The 14,288-nt window shown below is 43.7% G+C and overlaps 1 protein-coding gene across 1 annotated transcript in view; it reads right to left on the reverse strand.

Annotated features, from left to right (window-relative positions):
- LOC124716693 (ammonium transporter Rh type A-like) overlaps positions 1 to 14,288 on the reverse strand; it is a 184,269-nt gene that overhangs the window by 66,797 nt on the left and 103,184 nt on the right. Inside the window, exon 6 of the mRNA XM_047243234.1 lies at positions 4,366 to 4,503. Coding sequence (XP_047099190.1) covers positions 4,366 to 4,503 — 138 coding nt within the window. The remainder of the gene's footprint in view (positions 1 to 4,365; positions 4,504 to 14,288) is intronic.

The following is a 14,288-nucleotide window of genomic DNA, read 5'->3' on the forward strand; positions in this document are numbered from 1 at the left end:
CAACATCACAGCACTCCAATAAACTCATCAAGTGCAGGGTTTGCATAACAGCATGCACCATTCCAGGCTACAGGATGGTCGCAGCACTGCCATCGCACTTTCATGGATCCGCTCTGTATCTTGGTAACAACATTGCTGGGTACAAAGAAGTGATATGACAAGAAATTAATGACATAGAAATAATTGCTATTGGACTTAATGGAATGACCATAGCAGCCGCTTATAAGCCCCCACAAAGTAAATGGCCAACACCAGCTTTACCAGTACTGCCCAACCTCTGCGTGTATGTGGGGGATTTTAATAGCCGTCACACTCTCTGGGGGTATGGAAACATCGACGAAAACGGAGAAACTCTGTCTGAGTGGATTGAAGCACAAGACATGTACGTGATATATGATGCCAAGGACCTTAAGACATTCCAATCGGCCAGATGGCGAACAGATACCAATCCTGATCTCTGCATTGTGTCCACTGATCAGAATAGAGTCCCACTACACCATACAAAAAGAGTCCTCAAACACTTTCCAAAGAGCCAACATCGTCCCACCATACTTAACATAGGCCTCCAAATACCAGTAGTAAAATCTATCAATAAACCGCGATGGAACTTTAAGAAAGCTAATTGGGCAGAATATGCTCAAGAAATTGATCAAAATTTGCGCTGGATTACCCCAAAGCAAAAAAACTATAAACGATTCACTGGAGTCGTCATCGCTGCAGCCAGAAGGAATATACGATGCGGAGTTAGACAACAGTATATTCCTTGCTGGGACAGTAATATTAACAAACTTTATGATAAATACCAAGTAACAAGAAACCCTGAAATCGGTGGACAAATATTAGAGGGACTAAACACACACAGAAAACACAAGTAGCAGGAACTCACGTCCCAGCTGAATTTTACACATTCCAGCAGAAAAACCTGGTCATTATTGAGGAAACATGGTAAATAAAACCCTCGGAGATGGCACTGCACATAAAGGCGCGTGTTGAGGAAACCCCTCTTTATCCAAGAACTGAAGCAGAAACAAAAGAAGAACTACAAGAACTTGATAAAACTCTGAATGACGATACATCGCTTTCGTCACAATTTAGCGAAGAGGAAATCAAGGGTGCGATAAAGACCTTAAAAACACGCAAAGCGGCGGGATTGGACGGTATATTTCCAGAATTTATAAAACACCTCGGACCTAATGGAAAAGCGTGACTAAGAAACTTTTACACCGACATTTTAAACACTGGTATAGTCCCACCACAATTTAAAATAGCCTACACGCTAGCAATCCTTAAACCTGGAAAGCTACCAGAAGATCCAACTAGCTACCGCCCCATCGCCCTCTTGAGTGTATGCTTTAATTTGTTTGAACGCCTAATACTCAATAGAATTCAGGACATCGTGGTTTCAGAAACAAGCGCTGCTGTTGCGAACAAGTTTTAGCCCTAACATCATATATAGAAAGCGGATTCCAGAACACGATGAAGTCAAATGTAGCTTTTGTTGATCTGTCGTCGGCATACGACACTGTTTGGCTCCAGGGTCTTATGCTTAAGTTCAAGAGACATATACCTAGTTTAAAACTGGCAACCTTAATGAACAACATGCTGACGAACGGGTCTTTCAAAGTGAGCATCAGCCACAACACCAGCAGATCGTATAAAATAAAAAATGGCCTGCCTCAAGGATCTGTGTTGGTTCCAACCCTTTTTCATTTGTATATTAGCGAGTTGCCAAATATGGTCAGCAGGAAATTTTGCTACGCCGATGATTTGGCACTAGTTGTACAAACTAAAACACTTCGGCAAGGAGCGAATGTATTCACAGAAGATCTGGAGTCCTTGAATTCCTATTATAAAAAATGGCGACTTTTCCCTAATCCAACCAAGAAAGAGGTGTGTGCTTTCCACCTGAACAATAAAATGGCCCACCAGGAACTGAATGTGAACTTCTGTGAACAAAGAGTCAAACACTTCAACCCCAAATACCTTGGCATAACACTAGACCGCTCCCTGACTTACAAAAAACATCTAGAAAACGTAAGCCAAAAGCTAAAGAGTCGCAACAACATCCTGAGAAAATTGGCTGGCTCGACTTGGGGAGCTCAAGCATACACCTTACGTACTGCCGCAATAGCTCTGGTATATCCTGTTGCCGAAAACTGCTCTGCTGTCTGGCATTCGAGCACTCATACTAAGAAAGTCGACGTCCAGTTGAACGAGTGTATGAAGATAACAACGGGTACTATTAAATCCACCCCACTCCCTTGGCTGCATACTCTAAGCAATATCCCACCTCCACAATTGAGAAGGCAAGAAGCAGCAGCAAGAGAGTGGTCAAAAATTCATGACTCAGATTACCCACAGAATCTACCAATCCATGATGTTTTGAACGAAATACCATCAACCCGCTTGAAGTCACGGAAGCCTATATGGGTTAATACACAGGAACATGAACCTGACATCAAGGAGCAATGGCGGCACTTTTGGAATGATTCTGTAATTAATAAACAAGGTATCCAAGATCCTACTCTGGAATTAGTCGGCTTTGGCCTGAAGAGATGTACCTGGACTAAATTAAACCGTATCAGAACGGACCATGCAAGATGCAAACCATACAAGTACAAGTGGGGTCTATGCGGCTCACCAGCCTGTGACTGTGGAGCACCAGAACTGAACGTCCGCCATATTACTGAGGAATGCCCCTTAAGAAGATACGCCGGACCTTACAAGTACAAGTGGGGTCTATGCGGCTCACCAGCCTGTGACTGTGGAGCACCAGAACAGAACGTCCGCCATATTACTGAGGAATGCCCCTTAAGAAGATACGCCGGACCTGTCTCGGATGTTATACAGGGTGTTACAAAAAGGTACAGCCAAACTTTCAGGAAACATTCCTCACACACAAAGAAAGAAAATATGTTATGTGGACATGTGTCCGGAAACGCTTACTTTCCATGTTAGAGCTCATTTTAGTTTCGTCAGTATGTACTGTACTTCCTCGATTCACCGCCAGTTGGCCCAATTGACGAGAATTCGTACGCAATTGTGCAATTACGTTAACACAGATTTTCTGTGAACGTTCGGGCAGGCATTGTTGGTGATGTCTTGATTGGGCCCCATGTTCTTCCACCTACGCTCAATGGAGCACGTTATCATGATTTCATACGGGATGCTCTACCTGTGCTGCTAGAACATGTGCCTTTACAAGTACGACACAACATGTGGTTCATGCACGATGGAGCTCCTGAACATTTCAGTCGAAGTGTTCGTACGATTCTCAACAACAGATTCGGTGACCGATGGATTGGTAGAGGAGGACCAATTCCGTGGCCTCCACACTCTCCTGACCTCAACCCTCTTGACTTTCATTTATGGGGGCATTTGAAAGCTCTTGTCTGCGCAACCCCGGTACCAAATGTGGAGACTCTTCGTGCTCGTATTGTGGACGGTTGTGATACAATACGCCATTCTCCAGGGCTGCATCAGCGCATCAGGGATTCCATGCGACGGAGGGTGGATGCATGTATCCTGTAACAAAGTGTTTGAAGTCACGCTGGTACGTTCTGTTGCTGTGTGTTTCCATTCCATGATTAATTTGATTTGAAGAGAAGTAATAAAATGAGCTCTTACATGGAAAGTAAGCGTTTCCGGACACATGTCCACATAACATATTTTCTTTCTTTATGTGTGAGGAATGTTTCCTGAAAGTTTGGCCGTACCTTTTTGTAACACCCTGTATATGGGAAACCCTCTGCTTTGGATTGGCTATGCAATCTAGATATTGAGCTTTAAATATATGAATGAGTTTCTAGTCAGGCTTGCCAAGCTTTTAACGTGTAATTATGTTGTCTTGAGTGTTTGTACTTTACCCTTTTCTGCTATTGCTTGTTTTTTACATATGTACTATTTACACATTGTTTTGTTTTGTAAATTTCGTTTACATATTGTTGTACTTATATAAAATATTGTCGCTGTATTGCCATACGCAAAATAAATAAAGAAATAACTGAAATTCCAATTAGCAGCAGCAAGACCAGAAAGAGCGATCAGATCACAAGGAACAGGAACGAACACGGAGATTAACGGACGGACGGCACTCGGCGAAGCACAAGTACAGCGATGTAAACACTGAAGTGCATCGCAGCAATCAACAGCGGCCACTCGCGAGCGCGGCTGAAACGGAACTGGACCACGGGTCATACATTTAGTTTCAACAGAACCTTCACTACTTGAGTCCTACTCGCACTTGGCCAGTTTTTATGTGAAAAAGGCTCATATGTACCCTAAAGACTAAACATTTATTACGCATTTCTGAAAATGTCACGAACGGTGTCCGGCTCTACGAGACGATAGTCGTGTGGGCGTTACCTGGAGGTAGGTGTAGCTCATGGAAGAGACGAAACCGGACACCAGCCCCACGCCGATGGCGCCGGCAGGGTGGAGCACCATGTCGCAGCTGGCGCCGACCGCCACGCCTCCAGCCAGCGACGCGTTCTGGACCTGGACCTGGACACCGCAGGCAGACACGGAATATGAAGATACATCGATCTGACGGTTTCATAACTTACCAGTACACCGCCGATACGTTAAAGAGTGAAACTCTCGTGCATAAAATAGCTTGAAACATCTGATTACTTTACAAACGAGTTAATGTGCTAAACACACTGACGGATAGAAATCACAGTACCAAAAATAATTAATGCAGAGTAATGAAGATCAATTTGGATTCAGTAGAAATACTGGAACACATGAGGCAATACCGACCTTACGACTTACCTTAGAAGAAAGATTAAGGAAAGGCAAACCTACGTTTCTAGCATTTGTAGACTTAGAGAAAGCTTTTGACAATGTTGACTGGAATACTCTCTTTCAAATTCTGAAGGTAGCAGGGGTTAAAAACAGGGAGCGAAAGGCTATTTACAATTTGTACAGAAACCAGATGGCAGTTATAAGAGTCGAGGGAAGGGAAGGGAGTGAGACAGGGTTGTAGCCCCTCCCCGATGTTATTCAATCTGTATATTGAGCAAGCAGTAAAGGAAACAAAACAAATATTTCGACTATGAATTAAAATCCATGGAGAAGAAATAAAAACATTAAGGTTCGCCGATGACATTGTAATCCTGTCAGAGACAGCAAAGGACTTGGAAGAGCAGCTGAACGGAATGGACAGTGTCTTGAAAGGAGGATATAAGATGAACATCAACAAAAGCAAAACGAGGATAATGGAATGGAGTCGAATTAAGTCGGGTGATGCTGAAGGAATTAGATTAGGAAATGAGAAACGTAAAGCAGTAAAGGAGTTTTGCTATTTGGGGCGCAAAATAACCGATGATGGTCGAAGTAGAGAGGATATAAAATGTAGACTGGAAATGACAAGGAAAGCGTTTCTGAAGAAGAGAAATTTGTTAACATCGAGTATAGATTTAAGTGTCAGGAAGTCGTTTCTGAAAGTATTTGTATGGAGTGTAGCCATGTATGGAGGTGAAACATTGACGATAAATAGTTTGGACAAGAAGAGAATAGAAGACCACAACAACAACAGCAATGAAATTTCGGAAATAATTTGCCTAAGTAACATATTTAAGTGATTCACACCTAAACCCCATAGATTTCGGATGATATGACAACGAGTGTCGTTACTATTTTTCGTGACTCTCAGGCAGGCAACCAACAGAAATCAGCGCCGCCCGGTGTGGCCGAGCGGTTCTAGGCGCTTCAGTCTAGAACCGCGGGACCGCTACGGTCGCACGTTCGAATCCTCCCTCGGGCATGGATGTGTGTGATTTCCTTAGATTAGTTAGGTTTAAGTAGTTCTAAGTTCTAGGGGACTGATGACCTCCGAAGTTAAGTTCCATAGTGCTCAGAGCCATTAGAAAACATTTGAACAGAAATCAGCGACGTTATTTAAGTATCAACATTCACAAAAGCTATAGCTGACATGAATTCAATGTAAGATCTTTACAAAGAAATGAGTTATTTTGACCAATTATATTTGCTTTCCAGAAGACATTGAAGAAATTGGTTGTGACCTGGGTAGTGATTTTGTTGATGACGACATTGTTGTCGGGCCCGACTGTCATTAAAAACGTTCACTCCTTTTGGAATAAACTGTGTTTTTCGAACTTTATTCGACATTCCTTCCATGAATCTATTTAAAAAATCCTTCAGTGCGATGGTCTCGAGTAAGGCTTTCACTACTCTTATCAGAGCTTAGGAGTTGCAGCTTATCATGTTCATTACCTTGCAACTCCTTTTCGAATAAACTGTGTTTTTCGAACTTTATCCTACATTTCTTTCGTGCAATGTATTTAAAGAATCCTTCAGTGCGATGGCTTCGAGTAATGTTCTTATTAATGTTGTCAGAATTTGAGAGTTGCAGCTTATCATATTCATTACCTTGCAACACAGACATTCATGCATCTCAGTGCAACCTTGTAATGATTTCTGAGTGTCGAAGACTTGTCTGAGTAGTAATATTCTGCACTTAATGTATCTTATACCAATTTTTTTCTGCATTTGGGCAACTAACAGATTTACGACGTAATGTTTCATTACCAACAAGTAAATTTTTTTCAGATTTTCATAACGTTCTCAAGATGGAAATTTTCTTCAGAAAAATTATATTTACACATTAATTGACGGAAATACACTAGGAAAACAGATTTTCAGGCGGATAGTTGTGATTTTTTTAATTCATTTTTTTTATTTTTTCAAACGCCGTCCACTTTGCGCTACGCTATAGTAATTTCAAAAACGTTTCTTTGGTAAACTAATATTAAACTTCATTCCAAATATCAGACGTATTTCCATGATACAGACAGATAAAATTTGTTGACGTCTTTGAAAATGATAAGACGTGACTCGAAAAATTTCTGAAATTTGTATTTTTTGGTTTAGAGTAATGGAAGGTATAGATTTTATGTGGATATTTGCCGTGTTCCTATAAGTCAAAAATTTTCGTCATGGACCCTTGTGCTACAACTAATCATTCGGCTTTAAAACCCACTAATTTCTGGTAAGATTATCGTCCCGTATGACTATCAATTAATTACCAGGACAACCATTCCATTGTTACGGAGTGAATGTAAAATAATCGTGTCTCGCTTATGGACAACCATCTATAATGTGTTGGAGAGTCATGAAACTAGTTCGTCTTTGCAAGCGAAATCAAAACATTAAATTTACACTGATGAGCCAGAACATTATGGCCACCCACCTAATAGCCAGCATGTCCACCTTTGGCACGGATAACATCGGCGACGCGCCGTGGCATGGAATAAAAAGGGGCCTTGGTAGGTCCCTGGAGGGAGTTCACACCACATCTGCACTCATGTCACCCATTTCCCATAAACTGTGGCGAAGGAGGCGATGAACCGTGACGCCATTTTCAGTCACATCCCCGATGTGTTCGATCGGGTACAGGTCTGGCGAGTTGGGGGGGCCTGCAGATCAACTGGAACTCAACTCGCCACCGTGTTCTTCGAACCACTTAACACACTCCTGGCCTTGTGACTTGGCGCATTATCTTGCTGAAAAATGCCACTCCCGTCGGGAAGCATGATCAGCATGAAGGTGTGTACCTGGTGTGCCACCAGTACGACATTCCATGGCCATCATGGTGCCTTGCACGAGCTCGTAGGTGCCCACGTGAATGTTCCCCAGAGTGTAATGGATCGGATGTCGGCGTGTCTCGTCCCACTGTACAGGTGTAAAAGACTGTTCCTGTGGAGGATGACGGAATCGCGCCCTCTACGAGGTGCATTCAAGTTCTAAGGCCTCCGATTTTATTTCTCCGGACTGGAAAGAGATAGAAACATGTGCATTGTTTTAAAATGAGGCCGCGTTCATTGTCAATACGTTCCAGAGATAGCAGCACCGTACGGCAGATGGAATTTTACCGCCAGCGGCGAGAATGAGAACTGTTTTAAATACTTAAAATGGCGACGTTTTCCTTAATTGAGCAGCGTGCACTCATTCGTTTTCTGAATTTGCGTGGTGTGAAACCAATTGAACTTCATCGACAGTTGAAGGAGACATGTGGTGATGGAGTTATGGATGTGTCGAAAGTGCGTTCGCGGGTGCGACAGTTTAATGAAGGCAGAACATCGTGTGACAACAAACCGAAACAACCTCGGGCTCGCACAAGCCGGTCTGACGACACAATCGAGAAAGCGGAGAGAATTGTTTTGGGGGATCGCCGAATGACTGTTGAACAGATCGCCTCCAGAGTTGGCATTTCTGTGGGTTCTGTGCACACAATCCTGCATGACGACCTGAAAATGCGAAAAATGTCATCCAGGTGGGTGCCACGAATGGTGACGGATGACCACACGGCTGCCCGTGTGGCACGTTGCCGAGCAATGTTGACGCGCAACAACAGCACGAATGGGACTTTGTTTTCGTCGCTTGTGACAATGGATGAGACGTGGATGCCATTTTTCAGTCCAGAAACAAAGCGCCAGTCAGCTCAATGGAAGCACACAGATTCACCGCCACCAAGAAAATTTCGGGTAACCGCCAGTGCTCAAAAAATGATGGTGTCCATGTTCTGGGACAGCGAGGGCGTATTCCTTACCCATTGCGTTCCAAAGGGCACTACGGTAACAGGTGCACCCTACGAAAATGTTTTGAAGAACAAATTCCTTCCTGCACTGCAACAAAAACGTCTGGGAAGGGCTGTGCGTGTGCTGTTTCACCAAGACAACGCACCCGCACATCGAGCTAACGTTACGCAACAGCTTCTTCGTGATAACAACTTTGAAGTGATTCCTCATGCTCCCTACTCACCTGACATGGCTCCTAGTGACTTTTGGCTTTTTCCAACAATGAAAGACACTCTCCGTGGCCGCACATTCACCAGCCGTGCTGCTATTGCCTCAGCGATTTTCCAGTGGTCAAAACAGACTCCTAAAGAAGCCTTCGCCGCTGCCATGGAATCATGGCGTCAGCGTTGTGAAAAATGTGTACGTCTGCAGGGCGATTACGTCGAGAAGTAACGCCAGTTTCATCGATTTCGGGTGAGTAGTTAATTATAAAAAAAATCGGAGGCCTTAGAACTTGAATGCACCTCGTAAATAATCGTTCAAATGGCTCTGAGCACTGTAGGACTTAGCATCTGAGGTCATCAGTCCCCTAGACGTAGAACTACGTAAACCTAACTAACCTAAAGACATCACACACACCCGTGCCCGAGGCAGGATTCGAACCTGCGACCGTAGCACCAGCGTGGTTCCGGACTGAAGCGCCTAGAACCGCTCGGCCACAGCGGCCGGCTTCGCGCCCTGTCATCGGCATGATGGAGAAGGTACCGTGACTCGTCAGACCATGAAACACTCTGCCGCTGCGCCAACGTCCAGTGCCGATGCCCACGTGCCCATTTCAGTCGTGGATGCCGATGTCGTGGTGTTAACACTGGTAGATGCGTGGGTCGTCGGCTGCGGAGGCCCATCTGTAGGATTGTTCGGTGCAGTGTGTGCTCAGACACACTTGTAAGCTGGCCAGCATTAAAGTGTGATGTCGGTTCCGCCACAGTTCACCGCCTGTCCTATTTATCTAGTGCATCTGTAATAATCGGTGGCCGCACAACCCCACAACGCCTGGACCTGGTTTCACCTCTGTTTCGCCACTCACCACAACACTCCTCGAACACCGCACAAGTCGTACAGTTTTCGAAATGCTCGTGCGGAGTCTCCGGGCCATTACAATCTGCCCTCGTTCAGACTCAGATAGGTCGGGCGGCTTCCCCACTCTACACACGGACAACGCACTCACTCATGCTACGTGCTCCTTGCGTGTGTCTGACTAGCAGTCATTCCACGCTACGTGACGCTGCTATCGCCTGCACGGGCTTATATCGACAGTATTTCGGTAACGATGTTCTGGCTCATATGTGTAGATTATAGAAATATGTTTTGAATAAGTTTGATGTCATATAACGAATATTAATTGCACATTGCTATTCCAGATCAGAAAGTAAATAAAAGGGATGCAGATCTTTTTCGGCTACTAAGTAATAAAATGCTAACTATTACTTAAGAAAACTTTGAACATAGCTGCTAAGGTTCAGTGACCGTGTCAGAGTTATATTAGAACAAATAAGTCCTCGGTCATAAATATTAAGTCAAAATTAGACTCAAGTGCGAACAACCCTTAGCGGCTCGCAATCTTATTTACAACTATTCATGACGTCGCCTTTCCGGCTTAGATCTTTCTTTTAAATGTGACTTGTAAGTACTGCACCTCTTTCCAGTCAGTACAAACTTTAATTTTATTAATGTATTATATACTTAATATATTTTAGAACAGTTAGTTTAATTCTGAAGACGATGCTCATAGTAGCGTCGAAACCTGGTCAATTTTTACTTAACATTTCTGACCGAGGACCTATTTGTTCTAATATTACTTAAGAGCTATCGCGTTTATTAGAAGCTGTTTCTTCAAGCATAATCCTCAAGATGTCTTAGAAATGGATATTAATCAGTGATTTGCAGCTAGTGCGCTGGTAATTTTAAACGATTGTTGCACATTTATGATGCTTCACATATGGTAGCAATTGTATCGCTATATGTGTTTGACGGACGCTACTCTTGGAACTCATGACATTGTGAATTGTTCACGAAGGCACGTCTTCCTTTCGTATTGCTTACCGCCATTAGCAAATTTTACACGTTCCGCATTAGTCCCAGAATGCTCACACTGACAGTGTTCCGCAGGACACAGATGTCTCATTGTTATGAATATCGTGTACTTATCATTACGTCGATGTCAAATCGTTTTGTTGGTGTATCTGGATATGAATGCGCTTTTCTGTTTTGATTTCTGTTTATGGTTTTCCTTCGGTGGAAACGTCTATGTGCACACATCAAAAAAAGTTTTGCGTCACCCTGGTTCCCAGAACTCCTGAAGATACACGTTAACTTTGGATATTTTAGCACAGACACAGTCTCTTTGACTGTTCAGAGATGTCACTAACCCCGCCAAAGATGTGAACAACCATGCATGAGCAGCGCCTATTTGACGGAGGGGATCCGACAGCCGATCAGTTCCAGTCATTCCACCAGGAAGGAGGTACACGGTTCTTGTCGTCTGCGGTTCGATCGCGTCCTCGTTGTTACTTTGTGCCAGGAAGGGTTCTCAACAAGGGAAGTGTCCAGGCGTCTTGGAGTGAACCAGAGCGATGTTGTCCGATCATGAAGGAGATGTAGAGAGACAGGAACTGTCGATGACATGCCTCGCGCAGACCGCCGAAGGGCTACTACTGCAGTGGATGACTACTACGTACGGATCATGGCTCGGAGGAACTGTGACAGCAACGCCACCATGTTGAATAATGCTTTTCGTGCAGCCACAGGACGTCGTGTTACGACTCAAACTGTGCGCAGTAGGCTGCATGATGTGTAACTTCACTCCCGACGTCCATGGCAAGGTCCATCTTTTGCAACCACGACACCATGCAGTACGGTACAGATGGGCCCAATAACATGGACCGCTCATGATTGGCATCACGTTATCTTCACCCATGAGTGTCGCCTATGCCTTCAACCAGACAATCGTCGGAGATGTGTTTGGAGACAACCCGGTCGGGCTCAACGCCTTAGACACACTGTTCAGTGAGTGCAGCAAGGTGGATGTTCCCTGATGTTCTGGGGTGGTATTATTCGAGGCCGACGTACGCCGCTGGTGGTCATGGAAGGCGCCGTAACGTGTGTACGATACGTGAAAGCCATCCTCCGACCGATAGTGCAACCATAACGGCAGCATATTGGCGAGGCATTCGTGTTCATGGACGACAATTCGCTCCCCCACCGTGCACATCTTGTGAATGATTTCCTTCAGGACAACCACATCGCTCGACTAGAGTGGCCAGCATGTTCTCCAGACGTGAACCATATCGAACATGCCTGTTATAGATTGAAAAGGGCTGTTTATGGACAACGTGACCCACTAACTACTCTGAGGGATCTACGCCGAATCGCCGTTGAGGAGTGGGACAATCTGGACCAACAGTGCCTTGATGAACTTGTGGATGATATGCCACGACGAATACAGGTATGCATCTGTGCAAGAGGACGTGCTATTGAGTGTTAGAGGTACCGGTGTGTACAGCAATCCGGACAACCACCTTTGGAGGTCTCGCTGTATGGTGGTACAACATGCAATGTGTGGTTTTCATGAGCAATAAAAAGGACGGAAAATGGTGTTTATGTTGATCTCTGTTCCAATTTTCTGTACAGGTTCTGTTACTCTCCGAACCGAGGTGATACAAACCTTTTTTGATGTGTATATATTCCCATTTTGTTATATTGTAGCAGTTAGGCATATTGTTTTCAGGCTACTAATTAATGAAGGATGAAAAAGATTCAGTTCCAAGACGGTGCAGTCTCGAATCGGTATGGCAATCAGGCAAAATCGCGGTATAATAATAATAATATAATGTCGTGTGACTAGGGCCTCCCGTCGCGTAGACCGTTCGCCTGGTGCAAATCTTTCGATTTGACGCCACTTCGGCGACTTGCGCGTCGATGGGGATGAAATGATGATGATTAGGACAACACAACACCCAGCCCCTGAGCGGAGAAAAATCTCCGACCCAGCCGGGAATCGAACCCGGGCCCTTAGGATTGACATTCTGGCACGCTGACCACTCAGCTACCGGGGGCGGACAAAATCGCAGTGAGCATCGAGGTAATCACCTCACCGACGCAGCAGACTGAACATACCCGTTTGGTAAAAAACTGTGACCTGCTGTGTGAAAAAGTCCGTAACTGCCTGCGGCACGTATTTCGCCTGTATCAGCTTCAGACAGTGCAAGGTCTTACTGGAGCAAATTTTCTGTTGAGGAAAGTTCGTTGTACTTGGTTACTGGGATGTGTGCTCAGGACCAACAATTTCCGTCTTCCATACTTTTCACTGAAGAAGAAAAGTTACCCAGGAATGGAGTACAGAATTATCACAAAGCTTATGAGGTGGTGGTGTGAGAATCCTTCTGTCATTTTGAAAACAAGACGTCAACAAAAATATAGCATTAATTTATGTGCTAACATAATTGGAGACGATTAACTTGACACTGCATTTTGCACGAAACATTGATTGGAACAATATGCAGCGATTTTTAATGGTACTTTTAAATGTTTTGGTGGAAAACGTTTCATTGCACTTACGTCAGAACGTGTGGTTCATACACGATGGTTCTGCAAGGAAAAACAATTCTAAATCAGTGTTTCCCAAACAAATGGACATTTCGTGGGGCTGCACCATCTTGGCCTGTTCGATCTCCCGATCTGAGTTCATTGCATTTTTATTTTTCGGGGCGTGTAAAGGACATAGTGCGCTCAAGACATATTGCGAATGTTGACATTCTTCGCCAACATGTCCAAAGATTTCAGCGCATACTGCATACACCTGGAATGTGAGAGCGAGGAAGACAGAACACGATGCGGCGTTTAGAAGTGTGTGTTACAGTTAATGGTAGACACTTTGAGCATTTCATTTAACCATCAGAAGACAACGTTTGAAAATATCTGTAGAACCAAAAAGGTAATTGGAGAAATAACAGAAATGAACCAATCGTCTAATAAGAAAAATGTCTGTAACCAAGAAAATAAAAATTTCAGTAACACATATAACTACTTTTTGTTCTATATACAGGTTTATTCTAAATAGTGGACCCATTTTCAAAATTTCGTATCTATTCAAGTACATATTCAAAATGAACACGCTTTATACAAATGAAAAGAGGAAGCTGCAAAGTTGTTTGATATTAAGTTAATAAAATAAATAATTTGTAATTAATTAGTTTTTAATAATTAGAAATGTGATAAATGTTATAAATGTCCAATGTGGCCACTGGTGGCCGGACGGCGAACATCGACGCGGTAGCCAAACTCGTCCAGGAGGTCATCGACAGCATCGATGTCCCGACACTCCAGCGGGTCATCGAAAAAATTTCGCTATTCGTCTGCGCCACATCATCTCCAATGATGGCAGGCATATCGAACATATCATAACCTACGTCCGAATATCTTTAGTGACGTTCACATGTTGAGCAAAGTGTGTGCACGCCTTAGTTTGTAACTATTTTACTTTCTTTCATTTTGTTCAATATGATGCAATGTCTCTTGCAGCGGTCTCTCCCCGATATTTTCAGACATTTTATAAATTATACAGGGTGATTCGAAAAGAATACCACAACTTTAAAAATGTGTATTTAATGAAAGAAACATAATATAACCTTCTGTTATACATCATTACAAAGAGTATTTAAAAAGGTTTTTTTTCACTCAAAAACAAGT

The sequence above is a fragment of the Schistocerca piceifrons genome, chromosome 9, assembly GCF_021461385.2.
Source record: "Schistocerca piceifrons isolate TAMUIC-IGC-003096 chromosome 9, iqSchPice1.1, whole genome shotgun sequence".
Classification (NCBI taxonomy): domain Eukaryota; kingdom Metazoa; phylum Arthropoda; class Insecta; order Orthoptera; family Acrididae; genus Schistocerca; species Schistocerca piceifrons.